At 40.2% G+C, this 26705-nt stretch overlaps 1 protein-coding gene across 1 annotated transcript in view; it reads right to left on the reverse strand.

The window, feature by feature from the left end:
- Nucleotides 1-26705, reverse strand: part of FREM1 (FRAS1 related extracellular matrix 1) — a 137104-nt gene that overhangs the window by 47673 nt on the left and 62726 nt on the right. The window contains exons 19-23 of the mRNA XM_049635133.1: nucleotides 22843-23065; nucleotides 18452-18596; nucleotides 14469-14610; nucleotides 11661-11856; nucleotides 6792-7056 (exon numbers count right to left, since the gene is read on the reverse strand). Coding sequence (XP_049491090.1) covers nucleotides 6792-7056; nucleotides 11661-11856; nucleotides 14469-14610; nucleotides 18452-18596; nucleotides 22843-23065 — 971 coding nt within the window. The remainder of the gene's footprint in view (nucleotides 1-6791; nucleotides 7057-11660; nucleotides 11857-14468; nucleotides 14611-18451; nucleotides 18597-22842; nucleotides 23066-26705) is intronic.

A 26705-nucleotide genomic window follows, 5' to 3' on the forward strand; every position in this document is an offset into this window, starting at 1 on the left:
TACAGTATATATGGGAGTTATGCTAGACAAAAATTACCTTCCTGATTTAAAGAAAAACATTTATAGCAGAAAGTAAAGAATGTAGTGGGAGATCATAAGGCAGGTAGGAGGCAGAGCTGGGATTAGAACCAGGTCGTTGGACCCCACACCTTCTGCTCTTGCAGAGTTTATAATATGGGCCAGTTTAATAGACCACAAAACCAGATTGGTATACCTGAGTGCCACTGCAGAATGATGAAGAGAAAGCTCAAATGATATCAATTCAAAGTAAGCAAAATCTCTCACATGACCTTGGATGTATGATACCCTAATGTGCTTTTGATTTTATTGATCACTAAACCATATTCCACCCACCACTGTCAAAGTCAAAATAAAACTAACGGAAGTGATCTTTAGAATGTGTCGATGTGGGGCGCCTGGGTGGCTCAGTCGGTTAAGCGTCCGACTTCAGCTCAGGTCACGATCTCACGGTCCGTGAGTTCGAGCCCCGCGTCGGGCTCTGGGCTGATGGCTCAGAGCCTGGAGACTGCTTCTGATTCTGTGTCTCCCTCTCTCTCTGCCCCTCCCCTGTTCATGCTCTGTCTCTCTCTGTCTCAAAAAAAAAAAAATGTTAAAAAAAAAAAAAAAAAAAAAAAAAAAAAGAATGTGTCGATGTGTAAGTTTGATTTGAAGGGTAACTGAGAGTATCATGAAATTAAGCAAAGCGAACACGCTGTGGCAACTCCAAAATATTAGGAAACCACTACTCTCAAATGTAACTCACAAACGCACCACAGACCCAGGAAATATACTGCGAAATCATCACGGAGTTGTAGCTATCAATTTTTCTCCATGTACCGTGGTTGCTAGAAATATTCACGGAGGAGACACTCTTGCATTCCACGGATGTAAAAATCTCTAAAAAGAATGTTTTAGCAGAATATAACCTTAAATTATATAAGAATTTTCTTTGGAGGTTTCTTTTTAATAAGAGAAGATATGAGGTTTCTATTTATTTTACTAATCTGACGAATATGACTCATAAGTTCTTTATTCTTTGTAAAAATGTGTCTTGTCCTTCAGGGCTTAAGGGTTGATGCTTTGCTTTTTTTTCCATTATTATTATTTTTTTTTTTAATATGAAATTTATTGTCAAATTGGTTTCCATACAACACCCAGTGCTCATCCCAACAGGTGCCCTCCTCAATGCCCCTCACCCGCCCTCCCCTCCCTCCCACCCCCCATCGACCCTCAGTTTATTTTCAGTTTGCTTTGCTTCTGAATAGGAAAGAACCTGAAACCAGGTTGTAGGAGCATAACAGCCTCAGCCTGCCTGAGGCAAAGGGTTCAGCAAAAGGAGCAGCTGGACGAAAAGGAAAAGAAGAGAGGTTTGGCTGAGCACAGATTTTACTCTGAAGGCTAAGCTCAAATTTTGAGCTTTCTAATTATCTAGTTGATAAGCCTGCCTCCCAAGAAAATATGACATGATGCACAGGAAAAGGATCTATTCCTTTTTGCTAAGTGAAATTGCCAAGTGGAATGTTACAAATAAAGCAGACCTTTGACATTTCACACACCTCGATTTGCAAAGAATATAACCTGGGTTTTTTTCTCCATAGCATTATTTTTACAGTCTGAATAAAGACCGTAACTTTAGAATTGCAGATTGAGTAAAATTGCCTAGTTTTCCTTAAAATAAAACAAGCAGCTTTTCTTTTGCAAAGCTAAACGTTTGCTAAATGTGTTCTAAGCCAATAGGGCAATGTCACTGCTGGCTCATGAGTGTTTGCAAAATTCGTTATTTTTGAAAAAGCAAACAGAAACGCACCCGGAAAACTATCTGTGTGCTCTTCAGCTTGTACTTTGTAGTCACCTTGACAGTTTCAGATGTCAAGTGATACGCATTTTTAAGATAAAAATCACGATCTGTTTCTCAGGGAAAGCCTTTCTTGGAATCATGCTTTTATTCCACTGTTTACCTGTTACTTTTTCAGGTTTCCTCCCTGGAGCCTATCATCTGACCCCAAGTCAAGCAAGGTGGCCGTAATTCCCTCTGGGCCTCCAATTTGTCTTTTTTCCACTCTTCCCCTCCAGAAATATGTTTCATGCCTCCCATTTCAAATAAAGTGGCTCTCTATTCCCTACCCGATCCCTATCTCAAAAATACACTCTTCTGGGAAGTTTTAAGCCAGCTGTGTATGGTTTAGCACAAATTTAAGCCAAAGGACATGCATTTTTCATATAAATAGTGGAATTAAAGAATTTGTGACCCATTAAAAGCACCCTGTCAGAGATGGGTGGAGAAGAAAGGGGAAAGGAGGGGAGAGATGGGGATCAGTAGAAAGGGAGTTCAAAGGGGACTCGAGTGAGTCACAGGGGGGCATTCTGACTTTCCTCCCTGGAGAGTGAATTCTGAAAACACCTCAAAGCTCAGTCTCAGGACAGCCGCAGTTATCTACAAACGCATGACCTGTGTGAGGACACTGACGTTGTCTAGCGGTTCAGGCTGTCCATGTCAGACTCCTCCCTGCCTGATGATGGGGATCTGACCATGTCGGAAATCGGCAGCCTGCCATCAGACAGATGGGAATGACGGCAAGCAAGCCAGGGACCATATAAGAGTAAGAAATATGTTGACCGAGGCCAGTGTTCCCAGCTGGGACACTGAGGCAGCTGTCTGTGCTGACCGAAAGCTAATAAGCCAGTGGTGAAAAGGATGACATTTCTGACCCTGACTGGGTCAAACACATCATGCCACTTTCACGAGTAACAATGCAAACTAGTCACGGGCAGAGAAACGTTGTCAGAGGGAGACAGGGTGAACGGTCATGGTTGGCTTCCCAGTCACAATAAGCCTAGCAGAACAAGGGCAACAAGGTCAGTGCTGTTCATGTCTGCCAAGGTTGACCAGATGATCTTCCAAATGCTCTCCCCCACACCCCGGCAAAGAAACCTCCCAAATACGTTTTCAAGTTTGCAAACAACCGTGCCATGGCTATGATGGCATCCGTCCCAAGGTTAAGAAGCTGGTGATATCAAGGCAGCAGCTCCTTCTGTGGATCCGTTTTGTTGAACTTCCTTTATTAGGCCCCCCTGAGAAGAGACGCAGCCAGGATGACCACGGTTCTCGTGAAATTTGGGGAATGGCTCTCCGATTTGTCTGGGGGTGCCTGCCTGGTCTGATTTCACCATTACCAGGGTGCTTTCAGGCTTTCTGCATTTCCTGGCACTAGAGTTGGCTGAAGAATCTGCCATCTGTCATGGCATTTAAAAGATAAAAATGGAATCATAAATAGAGCCAGTTCCGAAGGAGAAAAAAAAAAAAAAAAAAAAAAAAGTCCAGCCAGCATGTCAAAATGGAGGACATTAGCATGTTCTTTTAGTACCCGACTGCCAGCAGCTGAAGTCAGCTTGCTAATCACTTGGTGTCATCTGTCCTAACATGTGCTGCCATATCTTTCTTCCAGGCCAGCAGCACCAAACAATGCAGGAGAAATTTATGATTCACAAAATACTTTTGCAGAAGGTAAAACCTGACCATTAAACTCCCCCATTTCATTAATCCTGCCGTATCTTCCATTAAAAAGAGAAGGGGGAAAGGAAAAATCCTCTGCCGCAGAATTTCCCTCTTCTACCCAGCCAAATTCCTTGCCAAGTTCAACAGCAAGCAACGTAAATTTAGGTGATCAGATTGGCTGCGTGTGTTTCATATTTTAAAAAGCGCCACAGTCACACTTTCATTAAAACGGACTTTCGGCTTTGGTTTAGCTCCACTTGACAAACACCACGGCAGCCCATGGCCGGGCTGGTGAAACGACAAGATTAAAACACGGGTCTTCGGCAGATGCTAGGCTCTTCCATCATAAATATGTAAGACTGCTGGCCAAACATCAGAACGACACATGGAGGAGATTTCTTCCCACAGGTGCATATTCTCCATGAAGTTTTGGTACAATGGAGAAATCTCTTCAAAATGAGATCTGAGGCCAAATTCAGCTCTGATACTCATTTATGTCCATGTAGATGACTCTCTATGCCTCTCTACGCCTCTATGCCTCTGTGACTCTCTATGCCTCTCTATGCCTCTATGCCTCTCTACGCCTCTTGGAACCTTGGTTTTCTCATGCCAAAAATGGGAACACATCATCTCGAGATCTCGAGACGGTGGCGTAAGGCTTAAAGGATAGGAGAGACAAAAAAGAGTCTAGTACCCTGCCTGACGTATTGCGGGTATTCAAGCGATGCTAGCTTTCCTACACATCAATGTTTTCCAACCCTTCTCTCCTAGTCTTGAGTTATTCAAACAACACCTTTTTGCCATATTCTTGTAGTACCTGTACTCGTATGACTTAACTGTTTTGCTTTATATCAGTCGCTCTTGTATTTAAATAAGTGTATTTAAAAGGACCCCTTTTAACCAGTACTGTCTGCTGAAAAGGAAAGCAGTTAATACTGAAGAACTGTTAAAAAACACGGGAGAACAGTTAAAAACTGTTGAGACACGGGACTCAAACCCACGAACCACAAGATCATGAAACTGAGCTGAAATCAAGAGTTGGATGCTTAACAGACTGAGCCACCCAGGTGCCCCCCACCCCCACCCCCAACGCTTTTAAAATTACAGATTCCTGACCCAAGACTGGATTTAGCAAAGTCACCTCTCTGGAGTGAGAGCCAAGAATGTGTTTTTATCAATCCTCCTGGTAAATCTCTTGAAGATCTAGATATTTTAAAAATCCCTAGGATAAATGATTTCTAAAATGTCATCTAGTATGACTTTCTATGGCTGTGAATTAGGAAAATTTTAGAGTATCATCAATCCTCCCATACATTTTTTTTTCCGTTTGCAGCTCATCACCACTATCTGATTAATACCTAAGCTTGATTTCTGGACATCTAGATGCATTCACTCATTGGCTTCTCCCGCAGGGTCACTGGCTTCTCCAAAGAGTCATTAATGTCTTCAGCAAACTGTCCCATGAGTCCTGACTGGGGAAAGCGGGAATGGAAAGGAGCAAGCCGTTCCAGAAATGGGTGTAAAATTATAGGCCCTGAATCTGCTATACATGAATTAAGCCAAGAAGCACCCAACCTCTATAAGTAACCAGGAAAAAAAGAACAATCATTGTTCTTCTTTGTCATTTCTTTCCTCCTTCAAGAATAATCTTGGTATTGTAAAGACTGGCAGAAAAAGGGAGCCAAGGAAAGAATATAGTAAATAATGATAACAGTAGCAATAACAATAATAATAATAATAACCATAAGAGCAGCTAATACTTATTTAATTCTTCCTGTGTGCCACATATTTTTATAAGTACTTTACATGCATAAACTCATTGAAACCTCCCACCACTCCCATGAAACACGTACTATGCACATCATTCCCTTTCACAAAAAGGACACCAGAGCACTGGAGGATGTGTGAGTTGACCACAGAGTGGTCTTAAAACTATACCACTTCCGGAGCAAAAGAACCGGCATAAAAAGGAATCCACACATATGATGCTTTGGCTAGTGCCTAGCAACACTCAAACACGGAACTGTTATTTAGAAATTGATCAACCAAACGATTATCTGCTTGTTAAGGACATTTGTCAAAAGAAAAAAAAAAAGATTCTGTTAGTTCAAACTTCCCCCAATTTTTTAACAGCTGACTATCCCAGTCATCTCAAGCAAAGTCATCTTTACTGACATTGAAACAATGTTTAGTATAGCAGACATATTGAATTTAGAGAGAATGTATGGCAGAGGAGAGTAGTGTTGGAGCATGCGTGTATCAGTGCACTTGATAACTTACGGGAACCCAATGAATAACATGGGAGTATGTTACATTTACATGAGTGACAGTGCTCTTTTGAAGGGTGTATCCTTTTTGTTTTTTAAGATTTTATTTTTATGCAATCTCTACACTCAACGTGGGGCTCGAACTCACGACCCCGAGATCAAGAGTCACATGCTCTTCTGACTGAAGACAGCGAGGCGCCCCATTGAAGGCTGTATTCTGACATGGTGAAGATTGTACCGGGTGTCAGAAGCTCTTCATATATGGGCAAATGCCCTCAGGGCCTCCATTTTAATTGGTAAAACTCAGGAATGCCTATGTAGCATGATTCCCCCAAAGGCTAGTCCAAGATTTCTAGACTCTCACCCCAGGCCTGGGCACCTGGATTTCTATCAAGGACCTTGAGTTCAGCCAGCTTTGAGAACTGCTAAATTCTCTAGAGTTTGTCTTGCTTTATGTGACTGGAAACAGATTTCAATATTTTAAATGAGTGCAGACTTTCATTAATGTTGGATCTTTGTCTTTGCACCAGATTGTTTTTCACTCCAATGATGTGTTTGATACAGAATTCTTGAACGGGTACACAGCAGCACCCCCCCCCCCTTATAACACTGTTTCTATGGGGAAACATGATCCACTTTATGACAACATGATTTATGATATAGTTCCTGGAACACATCGTGTCAAAAGGCAGTGTCTGCTTTTGCCAAATGTTTACTAAATACCTTTCCTCAGATAGAAAAAGATACTCCAAAAAAGCAGTAAATTCGTTTTCTATGTCTCTCTTTACCTGGGATCTCCGGTCTTCACATTCCTCCTAGAAAGCTGGCATTTAGATGTGCTTTATTTGTAAACGACAGCCCTAATATCTTGCTTTGCCGTTGTCCTTTTACTTGCATATTTTCATGCATCTCGGCAGTAGAAGACTAGCACAATACCAGAGTTGGAAGAGAACTTATTTTCTGCCACCTTTTGTCTTTCTAAGCATTCACCCAGGGAAGGGGTTCTGAAAAGTTTCCTTGGGGCTCACCTGAAGGTATCATGGGAGACAGCCGCCTTGCTCTTATGTACATAACAGACTGTCTGTCCTGCTATGTCCATTTGGCTGAAGCTTGTAATGGGGACTCCAGGATAGCGGACATATTCGACCTGGCCATACCGCGGAACGGAAGTGATGATGTAGAGCAGTTCCTCGGGTTTGTCTGTTCCATCCACTGCAAGGAGAGTGGTGGTCGTCAAGAAACCTCGCTCACCTTTAGACACCACAAGCGGTTTTGCAAGGATGACAATGTCGCCTGCAGAGCAGAAGAGCTTGCGGTCAAGACCCAAATTAAAAAAAAAAAAAAAAAAAAAAAAGTCCAAGGTAAAGGTAAAAAGCAAAGGCCAAATGGCAGAAATCAAAACTAATATGGCATAGAAAGGTTTATATAATCATGAGTAATGAAAGAATGAGGCAAAAGACAAGAGCAGATAGGACACAGCAGGGGAAACACATATGGCCAAATAAAGACGCAAAGAAGAAGGTCAGTCTCATAAATAATTGTGGAAACACAAATCAAGATCACAGTAAGTTACAACCATCTTGTAACTCCCTGATTTGCAAACGTTTAGGATTCTGATGATACCAAGCGTTGAAGAGGATGTAGAATCTTGCACACGATTCTGGTAGGAATGTAAATTGGCACACGTTTGGCATTATTTTGTAAAGAGTAGAATAGTCACAGACGTCTTGACCCCCTGATTCCACTCCAGCTGTGTCCTGGGGAGAAATGCGCACTCTGGCACCCAGGAGACGTGGACCAGGCCAGCCAGGGCAACCCTGCCGCAATGGAAAGTGCTGGGGACAACCCAAATGCCTTTGCAAAAGGTAAATATGTAAACAAACCAGAGTCTAATCAGACAGCTGAATCGTGTACGGTAGCAAAATGAGTGAACTACCGCTACGTGCAACAGCACAGACATAGCTTGCTGACGATGGTTAGCTGCCTGAGCACGTCCCAGAAAACCATACACAAAAGTCAGAATATGGACACAGAATTCAGGAGGACGGTTCTCTCTGGAGGGTGGGAAGAGCACATAGGTAGGTGTTTATTACTGTTAATGTTCCAGTCCTTGAATTGTATGGCGGTTGCACAGGAGCGTATTATGTATTTCAAAGAGAATAAATGAATGAGCGAACGAATTGTATAAATGAGTGACGTAGAAGAGGGTCACATGGGGACTAATGGTGCAGCTTTACAAACTAAGGATTATAATCCAGTTTTGTTCACCTCATTCATTTAAAAAATGATCACAACACAGATATTGAGCTTTCTACTTTGTGCCAGGCACAGGGGTAAGGCTTTTTCACCTTCACATCAACTGTGACGTAGCGTATTATAATATTCCCCAGGTTCTAAATGAGGAAACTAAGGTATAGAAATGCTAACCAACTTGCTAACAATGATACATGTAATAAGAGGCAGAGATAGAATTTATGCTCAAGCCATCTGACTCAAGAACACAAACTTGAACCCTAGATTATTTTGCTGCTTTTCTGTACGATATCGCAGCTCTTAAATATCAGCACGAGGGGCGCCTGGGTGGCTCCGTCGGTTAAGCGTCCGACTTCGGCTCAGGTCACGATCTCACGGTCCGTGGGTTCGAGCCCCGCGTCGGGCTCTGTGCTGACAGCTCAGAGCCTGGAGCCTGTTTCAGATTCTGTGTCTCCCTCTCTCTGTGACCCTCCCCCGTTCATGCTCTGTCTCTCTCTGTCTCAAAAATAAATAAACGTTAAAAAAAAATTTTTTTTTTTAAATATCAGCACGAAAAGAATGAATGTCCAAAAGGATGTACGTGTGAAGTAAATGCCAAGCCATTTCTAAATTTAAAAACACAATTGCCAATAAAATTTGAAAAGACATTCAGTCTCATGAGGAAACAAAAAAAAAATAAAATATCAAGGAGGTACAACTAGACCAGTGGTTCTCAATGAGTGGCAGTTTAGGCCTCCAGGGGACATTTGGCAATGTCTAGAAACAGTTGTGGTGGTTATAACTGGGGGTTTCTATGGGCTTCTAATAGGTAGACACCAGAGATGCTTCTAAACTTCCTATAATGCCCAAGAAGGTCCATTACAACAAAGAATTATCTATCCCCAAATGTCAATAGCGCTAAGACTGAGAAACTCTGTTTCAGATGATAAAATTGGTCTTTTGGTATATTGTTGTGCTTTTAACTCAACGTGCTATCCAACATAAGTGCAATGGAGAATGAAAACCCATCCTAACTGTAAATCAAAACCTGAGTCCCAGATGAGGCTTGCCCCATGGGGGTCAAGAAGAACATATCAAGGGAGCAGAAGAATGAACAAAGCTGAGGACACAAAAATGACCCAAGGACTAGAAGCAGAAGGTGGATCTGAAGGGAGAAAGAGCATCTGGGCTTACCCTCATTACAGATTTTCAGCACTGTGATGGCAGAGTGTGGTTTGGGGCCAACTACAGACCATGTCCCTTTAAGTGTCTCTCAGAGATCTCCACATCACTTTTGCCAGTGTGCGAACCACAAGACACAGAACCAATGGAAGGCCTGATGTTATTTACAATCGCTCCCCAGTGGAGATAACCCAAATGCTCAATATCAGATTTATGGCTTCGTGTGATTATTCAGTGTAGTTTTCTTTAGAGATGAACAATTACGGTCATAAAGTTATGCTAACAACTTGAGAAAACTCACACTAGGTAAAAATAAATAAATAAACAAATAAATAAATAAATAAATAAATAAAATAAGAATACAACACTGTGTAGATATAAAACATATCATGATGTTAAAAAAAAAAAAAAAACAGAAGAAATTTGGAACTTTGGCAAATGTTGATAGGGTACTGTATCTGTTTGATACAAGTGTTCACAAATCCTTTTAGAAAATAAGCCCGGGGCGCCTGGGTGGCTCAGTCAGTTAAGCGTCCAACTTCGGCTCAGGTCGTGATCTCGCGGTTTGTGGGTTCAATCCCCGCGTCAGGCTCTGTGCTGACCGCTCAGAGCCTGGAGCCTGCTTCAGATTTTTGTGTCTCTCCATCTCTCGCACCACCCCCCCCCCCCCCCCCCCCCCCCTCATGCTCTGTGTCTCTCTGTCTCTCAACAATAAACAAATGTTAAAAAAAAAATTAAAAAAAAAAAAGAAGAAAAAAAATAATCCCACATTGGCAGCTGGGTGGCTCAGTTGGTTAAGCGTCCAACTCCTGATCTCGGTTCAGGTTGTGATCTCATGGGATTGAGCCCCACCTGGGGCACCGTACTGAGTGTGGAGCCCTGCTTGAGAGTCAGTCTCTCTCTCGCCCCCCCCCCCCCCCACAAAATACATAAAGTAAACTTTAAAAAAGATGAGAGAATCCCATGTCAGTCATAGCAGAGACTGACCAGGGGCTCACCAGCCTCATTTCCTCTCCATCCAGGGCACATCACTTAGAGTTTCTACTGCCCGGCCTCTCTTAATGTGGTGCATGACTGTGATTCCGCCCCTGGGATGTGTCGAAGACAGGCACTTCCATGCCTAGGACAGGCAACCTCTCATTTCCCTTCATGTTTCACTTCCAGAGGGATTCCGAGGGCTTCAGAGATGAAGGAATCTCCGGTTGGAAAAAAACCCTAGATGGCTGGGTAGGACAGAACCGTCCTCCACCCTCACGAATGTGCCGTGCTTAGCCAAGGGCAGGCTGTCCTAATATGTTAGCTGTCTGCGCTGATAGAGTACTTGCATTATATTTTGCCTGGACATATATTTATGATGAACGCAGTAGCCTTACTTTTGCAGAGAGAAAGAAATGTGTCTAGCTTATCTGAGGGTTACCTATTGGATGTCTTCAAGGAACGTATTTTATGATCAGGAAACAAGCAAATGAAATATGTTATTTTATGTTCCCCAAAAGACTTCTTAAAATCAATCAAGCTGACTGAAATTAAAAAGAGAAAAGATTCAGGGCAATTGTAATTCTATCACACACGATGTAAGGTTTACACCACACTCAGAGCTTCCTGGCAGCAAGGCAAAAAAGGAAGCATTCGGTCATTCAAGAACGTACTGGAGATTCGAGAATATGCTTGGTCCTAGAAATACAGAGATTCTGGGACTCTACAGAGGAACAAGAAATGGACTTACTGTCTTCACGTAAACTCTAAGCAAAATTATGGGGTAGTGACAGCTAGGCACGAAGGGCTTACACTTTGCCCTGTTGAACTTCCTTTCCAGTATTTTTTTCACCTTCCTCCTGCTACCATTTATACACTGCTGAGTCCTATTATACAAATGGTTGCTTAATTCAAGAGAAGCTTAGTATCTCATCATTCTCTCCCTTGCCCCTAAAAGAGTCTGTATCAGCACTTTCAAGGCCAAAAGAGCAACAGCCTAACCTTTTCGATGACAAAGTTCCTTTTTATAATTTTTCAATCTTAAAATATATTTATATTTCCTTTTTTATTATTATATTGGAAATGTTTTTCCCATGAAACTTCATTTTCAAGTAATAATTCACTTCTGGGCGATAAAATTAGAGTTATCACATGGAGTTGGTAAACTTTCACTTATAGCAGAAAACCCTGACTGTTTTAAGCAGCCCGTGCAGCCATCTTGTGGGCAAGGTTGGATTTCCAATAGGCTCTTTAAAATAACTAAAAATAACAAATAGAAGGACTTCTGTCATGAACCCCGTAGCTCCCAGGCAAAGCGGGTGAGGAGTCAAAGAAGCAAATCGTAAATGATGGAATTTTAGGTACAAAGGACAGAAGGCAAAAAGGAAAGAAGAGAGGGAGGAAGACAGAAGGAGGGAGAAGGAAGGAAAGAAGGAAGGTAGTTGAAAACCTTTCAGTGCTTCCAGCAGCTCAGTTCGGACCAATAACCCTGATAGAGATGCTTTTACCTTTTCCCATATCCTTGATGGTGATGTGACAGTCAAATGCCGGTGACCTGTTGTCACCATCCCAGAGGTAGAAGGTAAAGCTGTCTCGGTTCTGGGAGTCCATCGCCCCGGTGTGTGTGTATCTCAGCAAGTTCAGATCGACGTCCTCCTGAGTGCACTTCATGCCAGGGTGGAGAGGGACCCAGTCCCTCCCTAGCTGAAAGGTGCCAGAGTTAGTCAGCCGCCCGTGGTGTTTTCCTTCCAAGCTGTGTTAGTGGACATTTTCCATGTCCCCTGTAAACCTCCAATATAAATGATATTTCAGGGAATCTCCAGATGCAATTTTTTTTTTTTTTGCCATTTTACCTTATTTTTTTTCCTTTCAAAGAAATATATTAAAACAAATTAAGACCTTGGGGAAAGAACTACCTTCAACTAAAGGATTTTTGACAGTCGTGTGGCAATTCAACAGCAGTGCCACTTCCAAGGTATTTATCATAAGCAATCATAGCTGATTGAATATTCCAATGAATGAGAGCAGGTGGGTAATCGAGCTTCTGAAATTGATTCTTTAAAAATTAAATGTGTTTCATTTGAGGTTTCCTTTTTTTTTTTCCCTAGGCCCTATCATTGTACAATTAATCAAACCTATTTTTTTTTTCAAACTTGTTTATCACTGGACTAATCTGAAATAAAAAAAAAAAAAAAAAATAGAATGGATGTATTTACTCCCAGTTAGCTTTCCCTAACAATAGCTCATAAAAGTTACTTGACATAATTCAAGAAAAATGTCATCTTACAAATTTACTCTACCATATTATCTCGTGCTTTTCCTTGTCTGGTTTAAGAGATTAAAATAAAAATGTGAAACCTTGTTTGTTTGTTTTTTTTCTTTCCTTTGACACGTCATTCCACAGATTCTCAGTTCCTAGCAAAAAATGCTTTGTCCTGCCCTCCCTTCATCGTGTTACCCCTTCCCTTTCTATCCTATTTGATCAAGTTTCCTCCTCTTTAATATTTCTGCTCATCTGATGTTTTTACAGAGGTATGTTCTGTCCTAGTGCTCACTGGGTGAAAGTTAGTTATATTGTAACAACCAAGCTCATTATGTGTTTCCACCTAAGATCTGTTTGCAAGTTTCATTTTTATTTTTTAAAAAAAAATTTTTTTTTAACGTTTATTTAATTTTGAGACAGAGAGAGACACAGCATGAACGGGGGAGGGGGAGAGAGAGAGGGAGACACAGAATCGGAAGCAGGCTCCAGGCTCCGAGCCATCAGCCCAGAGCCCGACGCGGGGCTCGAACTCACGGACCGCGAGATCGTGACCTGAGCTGAAGTCGGGTGCTTAACCGACTGAGCCACCCAGGCGCCCCGCAAGTTTCATTTTTTAAAACAGTCTCCTTGGAGTTTTAAACTGGACAGCCTGCAATTCTATTTAACTTTTCTCTCTTGTAATCTTTTCTGAGAAAGCAAATACAGAAGAAGATCTCTTTTGCTATCTCCCATCTCCATACAATTCCCCATCTGCCCTCCCAAATGCCAGCTTTGATTTGACGAAAATCTTTGCAAACCCCCAAAGAGGAAGAGAGTCAGGCTTAAGGTGGGGCCAACTAAGGAAAGTCAACCAGAATAGAAGAACCCTTGAGAAAGTCCAGGAATCCTAGAGTCCTGGTCCCGGGTCTTGGAGAGACTTGGAACACCCCAAGGGAGCTGGGAGACTCGGTGGTGCCGTACCGGGAACCTGGACCCATCTGGATTTTCACACACCCAAAACACTTCAGTTCCCATACTACCCAAATGTGTGAGCACTCACTGCATTTCTGCTTCATTACTCTTTGAAATGAAATAAGGACACAGCTGTACCTCAATGTGAATCAGTGATTGCTCTTCATTCGGATTCTCTATGGTGCCTACAATCTAAGACAATCAAGCTGTTCCACGAAGAATGAATCCTCGCTGCTCTTCTAGGACTATTATGAGTTAAGCACTCAGTCAAATAATCACATGGGGGATGGTTGGTGGTTATTGTTGCTGGCTTTAATCCATCATTCAAATAAACATTTTGATGGATTACTCAAGTGACCTTTTCAAGTGACTGATCCATAATTTGTGTCGGGCTACTCCGTGGTTGTCATGCACACAGTCTGAATCAGACTGGGGAGCAGCGCCATTTGTTAAAAGAGTATCTTTTCTCTACTGTCTTGCCTCTGCTCCTTTGCCAAAGATCCGCTGACTGTATTTTTGGGAGGGTCTACTTCTGGACTCTCTATTCGGTTCCACTGATCTGTTTGTCTGTTCTTTCACCAAACCCACACTAACTGAATTAATGCAGCTTTATCGTAAGTCTTGAAGTCAGGTAATGTGATTACTTTAATTGTGCACTCCTTTTTGCTCACTATTTTGGATATTTTGCCTCTCCATATGAACTTTAGAATCAGATTGTAAATATCCACAACAACTGCTCTTCACAGTAGTCTATTAAAAACGTTTTTAATGTGGTGGGAATTAAGATATCTCAAAGGATGCCTGGCTCTCACCAGAAATTAGACAATTTGATTTACCCCAGTAACCCCCTCTCCCAAAATTTAAGTACAATCCCAGGGGACAAGGAACAATAAAGAACCTTATTACTGGTTGAATATACCCTCAGTTGAGTAAAGAAAACTGAGTAGAGTGTGAGCTCACCCCAAACCAAGAAAATTAAATTCTCTACCTCTGGGCAAAAGATGGCTGTGAGAGAATAAATTCAGTTACAGAAATCTGTGTATTAAGAAAATTTATACCTGCCACATTAGTTTTGAAAAACAAAAGTAAAAAGGCCACTAACCTTAAGTTGAAGTTGCCCATTTTGGGGAAGCCTTTCAAATAAATAGTAAATCTTCTCCCTGGGTGAGTCTTCATCTATGGCCGAAAGAATGGCACTAGAAACAATTCGAGCTTCACCCATTTTCACTGTAAGTTCAGCCTTCCTGTAAAAAGGAAGATGTCGAGGTTGACAGGAAAATAGAAGGCATTGCTTTCACAGGGGTCATTCGGAATGACTATTACAGTTCCCAATCTTCAACAATGAGGGGATGATAGTCCACATCCCACGTATGTGGACTCATCCAGTGATGAGTCGGACTTGTGAAATGGGCTCTCATTTCCCTTTGCACTTGAACGTCCTAAAAAGACAATCAGTCGGCAACGATGAAGACGGTAATGAGGTAATTAAATCCTTCTAACGGTTAACCTGCATTGAACTTCACAATTTTATGTTGTAATTTCTCTTATAAAGTGGGTTGGTTTCCGATATTTCATCTGCTACCACAACAGCTTCAGGACCTAAGTAGCCAAGGTATTATCGTTCTAATTTCACCAACAAAAACTGACGTAAAGAGATTAAATGGCTTATCCACGGGTGTTCTGGTACCCTCTATGAAATACCAGTATGAGTTGGGTGACACTTGGGCCATCCACGGCCCTGGACATCCCTCCCCCGTCCCCTGGTGACGTTCTGAGTAGCTAGCTTTCTCTTCACAGCGACTGATCGTTTCCAAGTGCTCCAGCGGCCAGGTTAGCCCGTGGTGTCCTGAAGAGAAGGTGGCTGCTGTGTCCACCATAAACGCCTCTACTGTGGTTCTCAGGTCCTCTCTGGTGCTATTCCTTCCACGGCCGACATAGCCATTTGCCCCGGTCTCACCAAAGTGAGGAAGGGATTTCTTTCCACCTGTGTTTCTAGCTTTTGGCCAAACTCTGTCCAACTTGACAGATTGGTTTCCAATAAAAACCGGACGTTTCCTTGGGATGCAGTTAAAGGACCAGCCGGCATTCCAACTGCCTTCTGCGTCCCTGCTGAGAAGCCAGAGCCCAGACACCTCAGTTCTAACCACTCTTACTAGGTGACTTTCTTACCCTCTCCAGGACGGACATCTTCCCTGGCAGTAGCAAGGGATTTTTACTCACCTCTTTCCTAGAGAATATTAATCCCATTACTCTAGAAGCCTCACGAATCAGTTGACTGGTTGCTTATGGAGATTAGTGGTGCCATTGACAGAAACAGATTAATCAATGCAGGAAGGAAGCCAATGTGACGAAGAAGGTAAGGAGTTTGGCAGGAAGAAAGTGTCAGAATTAAATGCCAGAGGGGCCAAAGGAGAAGAAATTATGTCATAGTCTGAGTTACCCTGAAAGGGAGTGTGGGACAAGGACTGCGGTGCAGGTAACTTATTTGGGAAGTGATCCCAGGAAGCAAGAGAAAGAGGCGAGGAGTGAGACAGGGCAGGAGGGAAAGGCAACAAAAGCTGTTTTTCCAGCAATGGGGCTCAGTGCTCCTGAGGGTCCTTTGAAGAATCATGTAGAATATGCTTCAAATTGTACTGCTGAAGGATGGAAGTGTGGGACATTTATTTCATCCACTAGCTCCCACAGGCTACGAGCTACCATCAGAGTGCTTTCAGCGGTGTCTGGACATGGGCGGAATGAGCCAGTGCTGCTTCAGAGAATCCCTGTGCGACACAGCAAGTGAGGCGACACATTGAGGGCACTTGTAAAGCGGCCCCGACAGTGTGTGTGGTACATTCTGCCACAAGAGCGACTATAATCAGAGTGGGGGGAGGGGTCAGGGGGCTAAGAGAGCATGACCCAGAGAACCAAAAGTATCTACCACAGCATCTAAAAGGAATTATCAAAGAAATGGTGCCAAATGCTCTAACGAGGTCCAGCAAGGTAAGACGAGCCATTCGTTTCGTTGGGAAAGCCCAGGGTAACTTTTAAGGGAGCAGCTTTAATAAAGTGGGGGAGGTTGGGCAGAAATGGCCGAAGCAAGCACAAGCTGATTCCTCCAAATAGTTTGGCACTGAAATAAATGAGGAACTGGGTCATCTTTGCAGTTTTAGTTTTTTAGGATGAGAATACCTGCTTGCAATAATGGTAATAACTAACACTCAGGAGCATTCACTAGGTACTGGCCAGTCTTTCAAGCACCTTTGCGTCTTTTAATTCACTTAAGCCTTGCTACAACCCTGTGGAAAGGATGCTGCTATTATCCCCACTGACAAAGAAGCTGACAAAGAGGCCGGGAGAGGTTAAGTGACAAGTTCGAGGCCACACAACTCGTTAGTGGCTGAACCAAGGCAGTCTGGCTGCAGAATCTGCTCTCTTAACCACTAACTACATCCCGTCCTTGTTAGCAGAAGGAACGGAAAGGGAGAGACTAACGATGTGAGAGAAAAAAATAATGGAGCACATTCTGGGAGGAGGCAAAAGGTGATCCACCCAAGGATACACAAGGAAGGGAAAGAAGGGGGAATATACCGCTCCACAGGAGAAAAGGAAAAAAGAAAAGAAAAGAAGGGACTTGGAAGAGAGTTGAAGGAGATTTGGCAATTCTGTAGATGAACTATCCCAGGCAGTTTATTGGCAAGAACATAGCAGGAAATAGTAAGTCAGACAGAGGTGAGTGAGTGTCCTGTTATTTTACTACTCTGGTCTCAGTTTTCTTGGTAAGGATAATGATACCTACTTCCCATAATTCTGGCGAGGATTTAAGGAAATACATTCTGTAAAAGGATCCAGTACAGTGTCTGTCACATAGTAAGCACTTAATAAACACTAGTTTTTAATCTCTCTTTCTTCCTCTCAGATGCAGTGAGGTCATCAGACAGAGGATTCATATTACTGCAATACCCTTCATATTTTCACTTTTATAAATCAAGGTCATGCCAGTCCAACATTCCACCTATATAATAGAAAATGAAAATTTCTTCTGAATACTTTTAGTTAAACTCACGTCCGAGATGCAACCCTCCAAAAAACTATCATCAGTTTTTCCCATGATGATTTTCAAGGACCTTACTGATGGCCCACGAAGGAATGGCAGGCTAGAGAAGGGACCTGTTTGAGGTCCTCACTTCTGCAAAGTGGAGGAGACTTTGGGGGTTTACACATTTTTAGGAAGTTATTCACTTCCTGCGAAAAGCTAGGACTGTCTACACAATGCCTCTCACTGCTGCACCGTTGAATACTGGGGTGAAGTGGTCAAAGAGGTCCCAAGAAGCAGACACTTCTCTGCATCCAGCATTAGAGAAAGTTGAGCCTTCTAAAGTTTTACCCTTGTACAGTGCTGGTAATAAGAGAAATGACTAGAACTATAGAAATATAATTGATGAAGCCTCTGTACCCTATTTTCAAACTGATCAACTGCAGAGGGAGATACTGAGACAGTCTGCAATTATTATCAGCGCAGAATTTTTAAATGATCATTTAAGTGATCACTTTGATATCAGGTAGCAGGGGAGAGTTGATCCATATGGAACACAGGGGACTGGTGGATACTGAAATACCAAGATGATGATAGAAATGGCATGTATATATTTCCCTCAGCCACTCTTAGGTAAAAGTGTGATCAATTTCACAGGGAGGACTGTCTGCAGTTAATATGACCACATTCTAGTTAAATCTACACATCTATTGCACTTTGGTATGTGTGTGCGCATGCAGGTGCGTGTATATATACATGTGTTCAAATACTTGGTACACCGTTCATTCCATATTGTAGGTTCAGTCATTCTTAATTATTTACAACTAAGTAGAACTTTTAGACGGAAATCAAATAATTAAAGGGTGTACCTAAGAATTGTTAGGGAGATGTTGTATTAACTAACATTTGCACTCATGGTTCTAGGTGTCTGAGTAGTTGGGACAAGTTGTGAAAGACAGGAGTTGTCAAAGACTCATTGCTCTCTGGAAGACACACATTACATTTGCACCTAATCTTCCAGACTTCAGAATTTTCTAGAGCATCTGAAAAGGATTCTTCAGGTAGCTTACTTGCTCAGCATTGGTTTCTCATCATTAACTGGGGTGATTTCTACTGAAATCGTTTTTAATATCTTATGTTTCCCATCTGACAATTGGATTGTAAAGTCATCAGCAAGGCTCTCTGAGTCATCATGCGCATACATCAACTTCATTCCTGGAAGAAGGGGAAAAAGAGAGAAAGTAAATCTTTCTTATGATTAAGCCATTCTGAAACACACATAATCTCTTTTAATTTCCAAGGTATTGGTATCAGCAAGAGTTCATTAATCACTACATAGGGTGAAATTAAACTGCTTTATAAAGTAAGATTGCCCTCTTAGTTCGTTAAAAAATTGTATTTAAATACTTTAGTATTTGATAAGGCTCTTATTTAGAAATCAGTGAGGAAAGGATATATTATTTAATAAACTGTATGAAAACAATGGTTCATTACTTGGAGAAAATTATAGTTAGATACCTACCTCAAGCCAATAACCAAAATAAATTCTAGATGAATCAAAACTTAAATATAAAACTATTTTTTTAAAAAACCTACATAGAATTCATATGAAAATGCAAGAGACCAGAACAGCCAAAACAATCTTAAAAAAGAACAAAGTTGGAGACTCACATTTCCCATTTTCAAAACTTACTACAAAACTACAGTAATCAAGACAATGTGTAACTGTTATAGAATAGACGTATAGATTAATCTAATAGAGGAGAGTCCAGAAATGAGCTCATGAATTTACAATCAACTGAATCCCATCAGGGGAACAAAACCTATTCAATGGGGAAAGAATAGTCTTTTCAATAAATGTTACTGGGACAACTGAACAGCCACAGGCAATAGAATGAAGTTGGATCCCTACCTCACACTACATACAAACATTAGCTCAAAATAGATAATAGACCTAAATGTAAGAGCTAAACTAGAAAAACTGTTAGAAGAAAATATAACAATGAATCTTTGTGACTTTGAGTTAGGTAATGGTTTCTTAGATAAGATACCAAAAGCACAAGTGACCAAAACAAAACAAAACAAAAACGGTGGATAATTTAGATCTTAACAAAATTAAAAATTTGAGGCTAAAAATGATACTATCAAGGAAGCACAAAACAGCCCACAGAACCGGAGAAAATATTTACAAATCATATATCTGATAAGGGAGGGTCTACTATTCCAAATATAATAAGAACTTTTACAACTCAATAATAAAAGACAACCCAATTACAAAATTGGCAAAGGATTTGAGTGGACATTTGTCCGAAGAAGATATAAGAGTATAGACAAATAGCCAACAAACTCATGAAAAGACGTTCAACGCTATCAACAATTAGGGCAATGAAATCAAAATCACAGTGATGTACTATTTCACACCCACCAGGACGGCTATGATAAAAAGATAGACAATAACAAATGTTGGTGAGGATGCAGAGAAATCAGAACTCTCACATTACTGGTAGGAATATAAAATGATGCAGCTACTTTGGAAACCAGTTTGGCAGTTCCTCAGCATATTAAACACAGTTATCACATGACGCAGCAATTCCACTCCAGATACAAACCCAAGGGAAATGATAGTATCTATCCATACAAAAAACGTATACATACATGAACGTTCACAGTCAAAAGTGAAAGTGACCCAAATACCCATCAACTGATGAATGGATCAAGTAAATGTGGCACGTCTATACAATGGAATATTATTTGACAATGAAAAGGAATGGAGTTGTTCTGACTTGTGCTACACTATGGCCGAATCTTGAAAACATTATGTTAGATAAAAGAAACCAGTTACAAAAGATCATACGTTCCATTTATATGATTCTGACATGTCAGAATAGACAAAGCTATAGAGACAAAAAGTAGGTTCCTGGTTGCCAAGGGCTGAGGAAGAAAGGAGTGAGAATGACTGCTAATGAGTATGGTATTTCTTTTAGGAGATGATAAAGTGTTCTAAAATTGATCATGATGATGAATATACTAAGGACCTCTGAATCCTAGGCTTAATTAAATGGATAGATATTATGGCATGTGAATTATATCTTATTTCTGAATGCAGAATGTCTTCCTATTATAAAAACAAAAGAAAGAAAATGTAAAGGAAAATAATGATAAATTTCACTACTTACAGTTTGTGATTTCTGTACTTAAAAACCATGAATTAAAAGGCAAATAAAATCTAGAAAAACTTGTCTGTAACGTGTGACAAAAATGTGAAATATCAAATATTTAATGATCTCTTAGAAGTTAATGTAAGTCAATGGAAGAATGGGCAAAGGACACTATCAAGCAGTTTCCAAAAGGTGAAACATATATGGTTAATTGGACATGAAACTATGGTAAATTACTCATAATCTGAGAATTTCAAAATAAGATCACAATAAGAGACTGTTATCAACTACCACATTTGCACAAGTTATTAAAACTATTCATTCTTGATTAGGAAAATAGGCATGGTCGTGCGTATCATGCAACGGCAATTTTTTCCCTCAAAGTATTATAAATGCTCACCTCTTTTTACGAAATAATCTCACTATAAAATTTTATGCGAAAAAATTCTATGAGATGTGGACTGAGATTTATGTTACAAAAATAGACATAAGATATGTTTAGGTGTAGTTTGTAAATTCAAGAAATGAAAAGCTATCTGCATATTTAAAAATGGAAGATAGTTGCATGAAAGGAGAGGACAGTAAATCCATACAATGAAAAGCTGGAGTTATCACAAACCATGTTTTTCAATCAACATTTGAAAAGTAAGAAATTTAGGGGCACCTGGGCGGCTCAGTCAGTTAAGCGTCCAACTCTTGATTTCCACTCAGGTGATGATGTTATGGTTGATGAGATAGAGCCTCACATGGGGCTCTGCGCTCAAAGCACAGAGCCTGCTTGGGATTCTCTCGCTCCCTCTCTTTCCTTCTCCCTCTCCACTGCTCGTACTGTCTCTCCCTCCTCCTCCCTCCCTCCCTCTCTCTCTCTCTCTCTCTCAAAATAAACATTAACATTTTTTTAAAATTTTAATTAAAGAAAATAAAAAGTCAAGGGCTTTTAAAAATAAATAAATAAAAACTAAGAAGTTTCTCATAATTGATAAGAAAAAACCTCAGATTACATAAGGTGGTAGCAGTTTTGTAAGTTCTGTATGTTGGGGGTGGGGGATGTATGTGAGAATATACTAAAGTTTAAACCAAATGTAGCCCTAACTGAATCAAGAATAAAGATGAAAATCCAGTCTCTGAGAAGGCCACCAAGCTTTTAACCAAAGGATTAATTCATGTAAACTGTTTTTATTTTTTCTTCAAAATCATTGCATAAGTGCGAACTTACACAATTTGCCTACTTATTTAACCTAAGAATATAATAAATAATATTTAACCTAATTAGAAAACAGACTTTCTTGAGAGCAAAATTTGAATAATTACTTCTTTTCCTTTGTCTTAAATTTGAAAAAAACTATTGTCACAACATACTGTATTATTTGATACACATGGTTATTAACTCGGTCATATCATCAACTTAAGTGCCAGGAGTTCATTCTTTGCAATTGATAGAAACTAAGAAATATATGAATTAGCTTTTAAGTTCAAATGTGACATTGAACATCTATTGCATAATAAACTTGGAGGCAGAGCACTTATCCTGGTTGGGGAAGGGAAAAATTCAGACAGAATAACTGTTGAACCGGCCCAGAGACGAAACCAGCACAGGAAGGGAAGAGTTTGGAGTCCTGGAGAGGGCGCTCCACGGGGAGGTCAGAGGTCACCTGGTTCTGAAGGCACAGTGTTGGCTAGCCCAGCAAAGGGGGTTCAGGTTGGGGAAACGATATGTGAAGGCAGGAAGGAGAGTGAGAATAGGCAGTGATTCTAGAACCATCCTTTTCTCCAATATTCAAAAGTGTGTTTATATTCGGAAAATGGGATAAAATTGATTTTTTAGAAAGAGCAATTAAAAAATAATTCAGGCTGCTATTCCAACGTGTCATTTCCTTAAAGAACAAATTATCTCCACGGAGAATAATGAGTTATTATATGTGGTTCTATATTCGTTTCAAACATAGAAATTTTGGCAGACAAATCTCTTCAAATTTAGGTCCATGATCTCAGTAGTTTTAAAAAGGAATTTTTCATTATGACATGAAAAAGTTGGAGCTAAAATACCCCAAATCACAAGTATCATTTTTATTGATGCTCCCAAAGTGAAAGAAGACATTTTTATTTCCTTTTCAACTACCCATTCTCTCTAGCCGAGGCTTCATGCCCTACATTAATCCAGAGCCCAGAGAAAACCCTTGAGAGATAAATGAATACAGTAGTTGAAGGCCATTTCTTCACTTCTTATTCCTGTGAGTTATTATTATCTTTTCTGGGCTAAATTAGGAAATCAACAAGAACAAATGAAGTGGAACGTGATATACCATTCTTGAGAAGTTCCAAGGAAAAGCTGTGAATAAGTTCATGCCTCTGGCTGGGGTTGGCAGGCTGCTTATTTGGAGGAAACTCTTTGCTAAGCATCCCGTTGGTGAGGAAGCCATGGCGTGGTTTATGAGTGATGCTGAACAGCAAGGAATCCTTGGGAACGTCTAGATCAGCAGCATTGATGATGGAGGTATCCAACTCTTTCCTCTGACCCTCACACACCTGAACAAAAACAAGTCAAAAGCTCAGTTGTGTAGAAATAAAATTTGTCTTTCTGCTAGGAAATTGCCCAAAAGAACTAATTTTAAGATATTCTATTGAAAAATTTCTACGAAATTTGTGTGTAATGAGTCCTAAAAAGAAATGGCTTGTTTAACATGACTTTGGAAGAAAAGAATACATTTATTAATCCCTCTCCGGTTTTCTCTGAAGACTTACTTCAAAGCATTTTATTCATTTCCATAAAGGACAGAGGATACACACACACACACACACACACACACACACAATTTTTCCCCGCATAATTCAAAGGTCAGGGAAAAAGCAATCAAAGGAATGTTTGCTTTCTGGAATTTACAGAGTTCAGTTGTAAAAGTAACAGTAGACCCTTCACCTTCAGAACCTAATCTGTTATTTTCACCTCCTGGACCTCGTTGCTTTCATATTTCTTAAGTTTCTGCTTTAGAAACAGTACAAATATCAGCTATTCACACGGGGGTGGGGGGGCTAGGTTTCTAATTTTGGTCATTGTGGGAAGACCTTCTGTATTTCAATTGCAATCAACAACAATTGAGAAGGATGCTTCTGGAAGCATAATGGTGTTTATTTTAATTCTGGGTCCCTCCTCTCTCCCCAATCCTCATGCCTCTAATTTTCCTGAACTCCCTCCCCCCCCCCCACCTCCCACTTCAGGTTTAATCATTCTTTAAGGACAAAGAGAACTGAATGTTTTTCATTTCAGGTAGGATGCAGCCATTTAGAACTTGACATGGTACTTAGCTGTCTTGATCTTTTTCCCATCCCATAGTGAGAATAAAGAGAAAAAAGAAATATTTGTTTCCTATTTTGAAATAAAGCAAGCTATAAATAAGAAGAACATATACATTTAACAGAAGTCTATCGGGAATCTGCGATGCACTGTGCTTCATGCTGTGAGGATATGAATATGCTAAAAAATTAAAGGTAGATGAGACTGTGAAGGCTGCTCCATCCATAATTATACTGCAAGGAAGAAAATATCTAGTGTTACTAAATATGGTTAAATAAGAAGTGTAAAAGGGTGGAGGAGACCAGGAATGTCTTCATGGCTGGGTGGGCATGTTAGCCATGAAGGATACATATGGCTTAGATTTGTGAAAATGTCCTTTCTCTTCAGCCTCTCTTACTGAGAGAGCCTTCCTGCCACAAGTCTCCACGGCACTTGGATGAAGAAGAATCACTTGCCATTCTGATACTTGGGCTAAAATGATGCTGATTTTTTTGTATCTGGCCTTACATTATTTTATTTTATTTTTTATTTGATTTGATTTGATTATTTTAGAGAGAGAGAGGGAGAGAGAAAGGGACAGAATCTAAAGCAGGCTCCATGCTCAGTGTGGAGCCCAACGTGGGGCTCGATCCCATGACCCTGGGATTATGCCATGAGCCCAAATCAAGAGTTGGACACTCAACTGACTGAGCCACCCAGGCACCCCTGGTCTTACTTATTAAGGACTAAGATGGCATCATAATTTAATGTGCAATGATATAATTATGAAATTATCTTTCATGATAACTTGTGTTTTTCTCCAAGAATTTTAATAAAGCAACTTAAAATATGTTCTAATTACCCTTCTTCCTAAAGCTTAAGACTCTTGGACTCACTCTATGGCAACCTTTCTCATTTATAAAATGATAAATTACTTTACAACATGACTGAAAAATTCCATTGAAAACATTTGGGATTCCTTTCTGTACACTTCATTGACTGAGATTGTAAATAAAAGGTTTAGATCAATATACACAAAATGCAGAAGCTTACTTGCAGAGCAGTTTGAAATGGATTATAATATCTTAAACTAAAACCTCATTTTTTTGTGCAAGCTGCATCCTGACTTGATCAAGCTTGACAGTCTACAAGAGAAATACTTTTCCACAAGAAAGCAAAATAAATATGACTATTTTAAAAAATCACTTGGGGGTGCCTGGGTGGCTCAGTCGGTTAAGCGTCTAACTTCAGCTCTGGTCATGATCTCGCAGCCTGTGAGTTCGAGCCCTGTGTCGGGCTCTGTGCTGACAGCTCAGAGCCTGAAGCCTGCTTCGGATTCTGTGACTCCCTCTCTTTCTGCCCCTCCGCCTCTCACGCTCTGTCTCTCTCTGTCTCTCTCTCAAAAATAAATAAACATTAAAAAAATTTAAAAAAAAAAAAACAAAATCACTTGAAGTTTAAAGCCAGCTTTGCCAATAACAATGGAGGTCTGTATTTGTTACTCTTCAACAGCTTCTCTAAGGAGTGCACAGGTAAGAAGCATGATTACTTTGGAGAAGAGCAAGGGACAATTTCCCAATGGCTTAATTATTTCAGAAACTCCAACCCTAGATAGATACAAAACAGTAGAGTTAAGTACAGAAGGAATCATTTATACAGTTTTTCCTCTCTCTCAATTACCGAAGTACTCTCCAGAGAAACCCATGGCCAATAGAAGAGGAAGGGCAGGAGCTGGCTCTCAAATCTCATTGTGAGGTGACTCTCATATACTGTGAACAATCAGTAGAAAATTCATATCCATGGGGCACCTGGGTGGCTCCACTGGTTAAGCGTCCAACTTTGGTTCAGGTCATGATCTCATGGTTTGTGATTTCGAGCCCCGCGTCGGGCTCTGTGCTTACAGCTCAGAGCCCGGAGTCTGCTACGGATTCTGTGTCTCCCTCTCTCTCTCTGCCCCTCCCCCACTTGTGCTCTGTCTCTTTCTCTCTCAAAAATAAATAAATGTAAAAAAAAAAAAAAAAAAGGAAAATGCATATCAAATAAAGACTTTTGTATTCAGAATTTGATAATTTTTAGTGACAAATAAGGCTAGATAATGGTTTCAAAATAGATCATATGTGCTTTGGGAAATGTCTGAAAAAAAGATGACAAACATAATAACAATAATACAAATGGCACCTGTTTACTAAGGGTCTAGTATGTGCCTGGCCACCTTGATCATCATGGCTACCCCTTAAGGATTTGATGCACATTTTGCAGATAAGGAAAGAGAAGCATAAAGAAAAAATAACTTGTCCAGAACCCCACAACTAGTAAACAGCAACACCCAAGTCCGTCTTATTTCAAAGCCTGTGCTCATCCATTTAATCAAGATTTGCTATACATATGTCTGAATTAAACAATCATATATAAATAATAGGATTGTTTTAAAAGATTATATGCTAATATGAAAAGTTTCCCAATATACATAAGTAGGTTTTTTTTTAAAGTAGAGATTTGTAGGTATAATACGATCCCTGATTTATAAGTAAAACATATAGAAAAATTGCACATATATTATATATATACATACATACATACACACACATCACTGGCATGTGCACAAATTATTTTTGAGGGATTACTAAAAATGCAGTCAATGGGGAGTGACTTTGGGTAGGGGCTGTTGAAGAGAGAGACTGTCATATTTCATTGTGTATATTTCTCAATATTCTAACTTGTATAAGTATATATTTTTATTATCATGTTTTTATTATCATGTTTTTAAAGACAAGAGGTGTTATCTGTGGAGTGATATCATGGCCATTTTAACTATATATCTGAATTTTTAAATAAAACTAACAAACATTTTCACATAAAAATATTTTTTAAACTACATAAAAAGCATGATTCAAA

This window comes from Panthera uncia, chromosome D4, assembly GCF_023721935.1.
Source record: "Panthera uncia isolate 11264 chromosome D4, Puncia_PCG_1.0, whole genome shotgun sequence".
In the NCBI taxonomy this organism is placed as follows: Eukaryota; Metazoa; Chordata; class Mammalia; order Carnivora; family Felidae; genus Panthera; species Panthera uncia.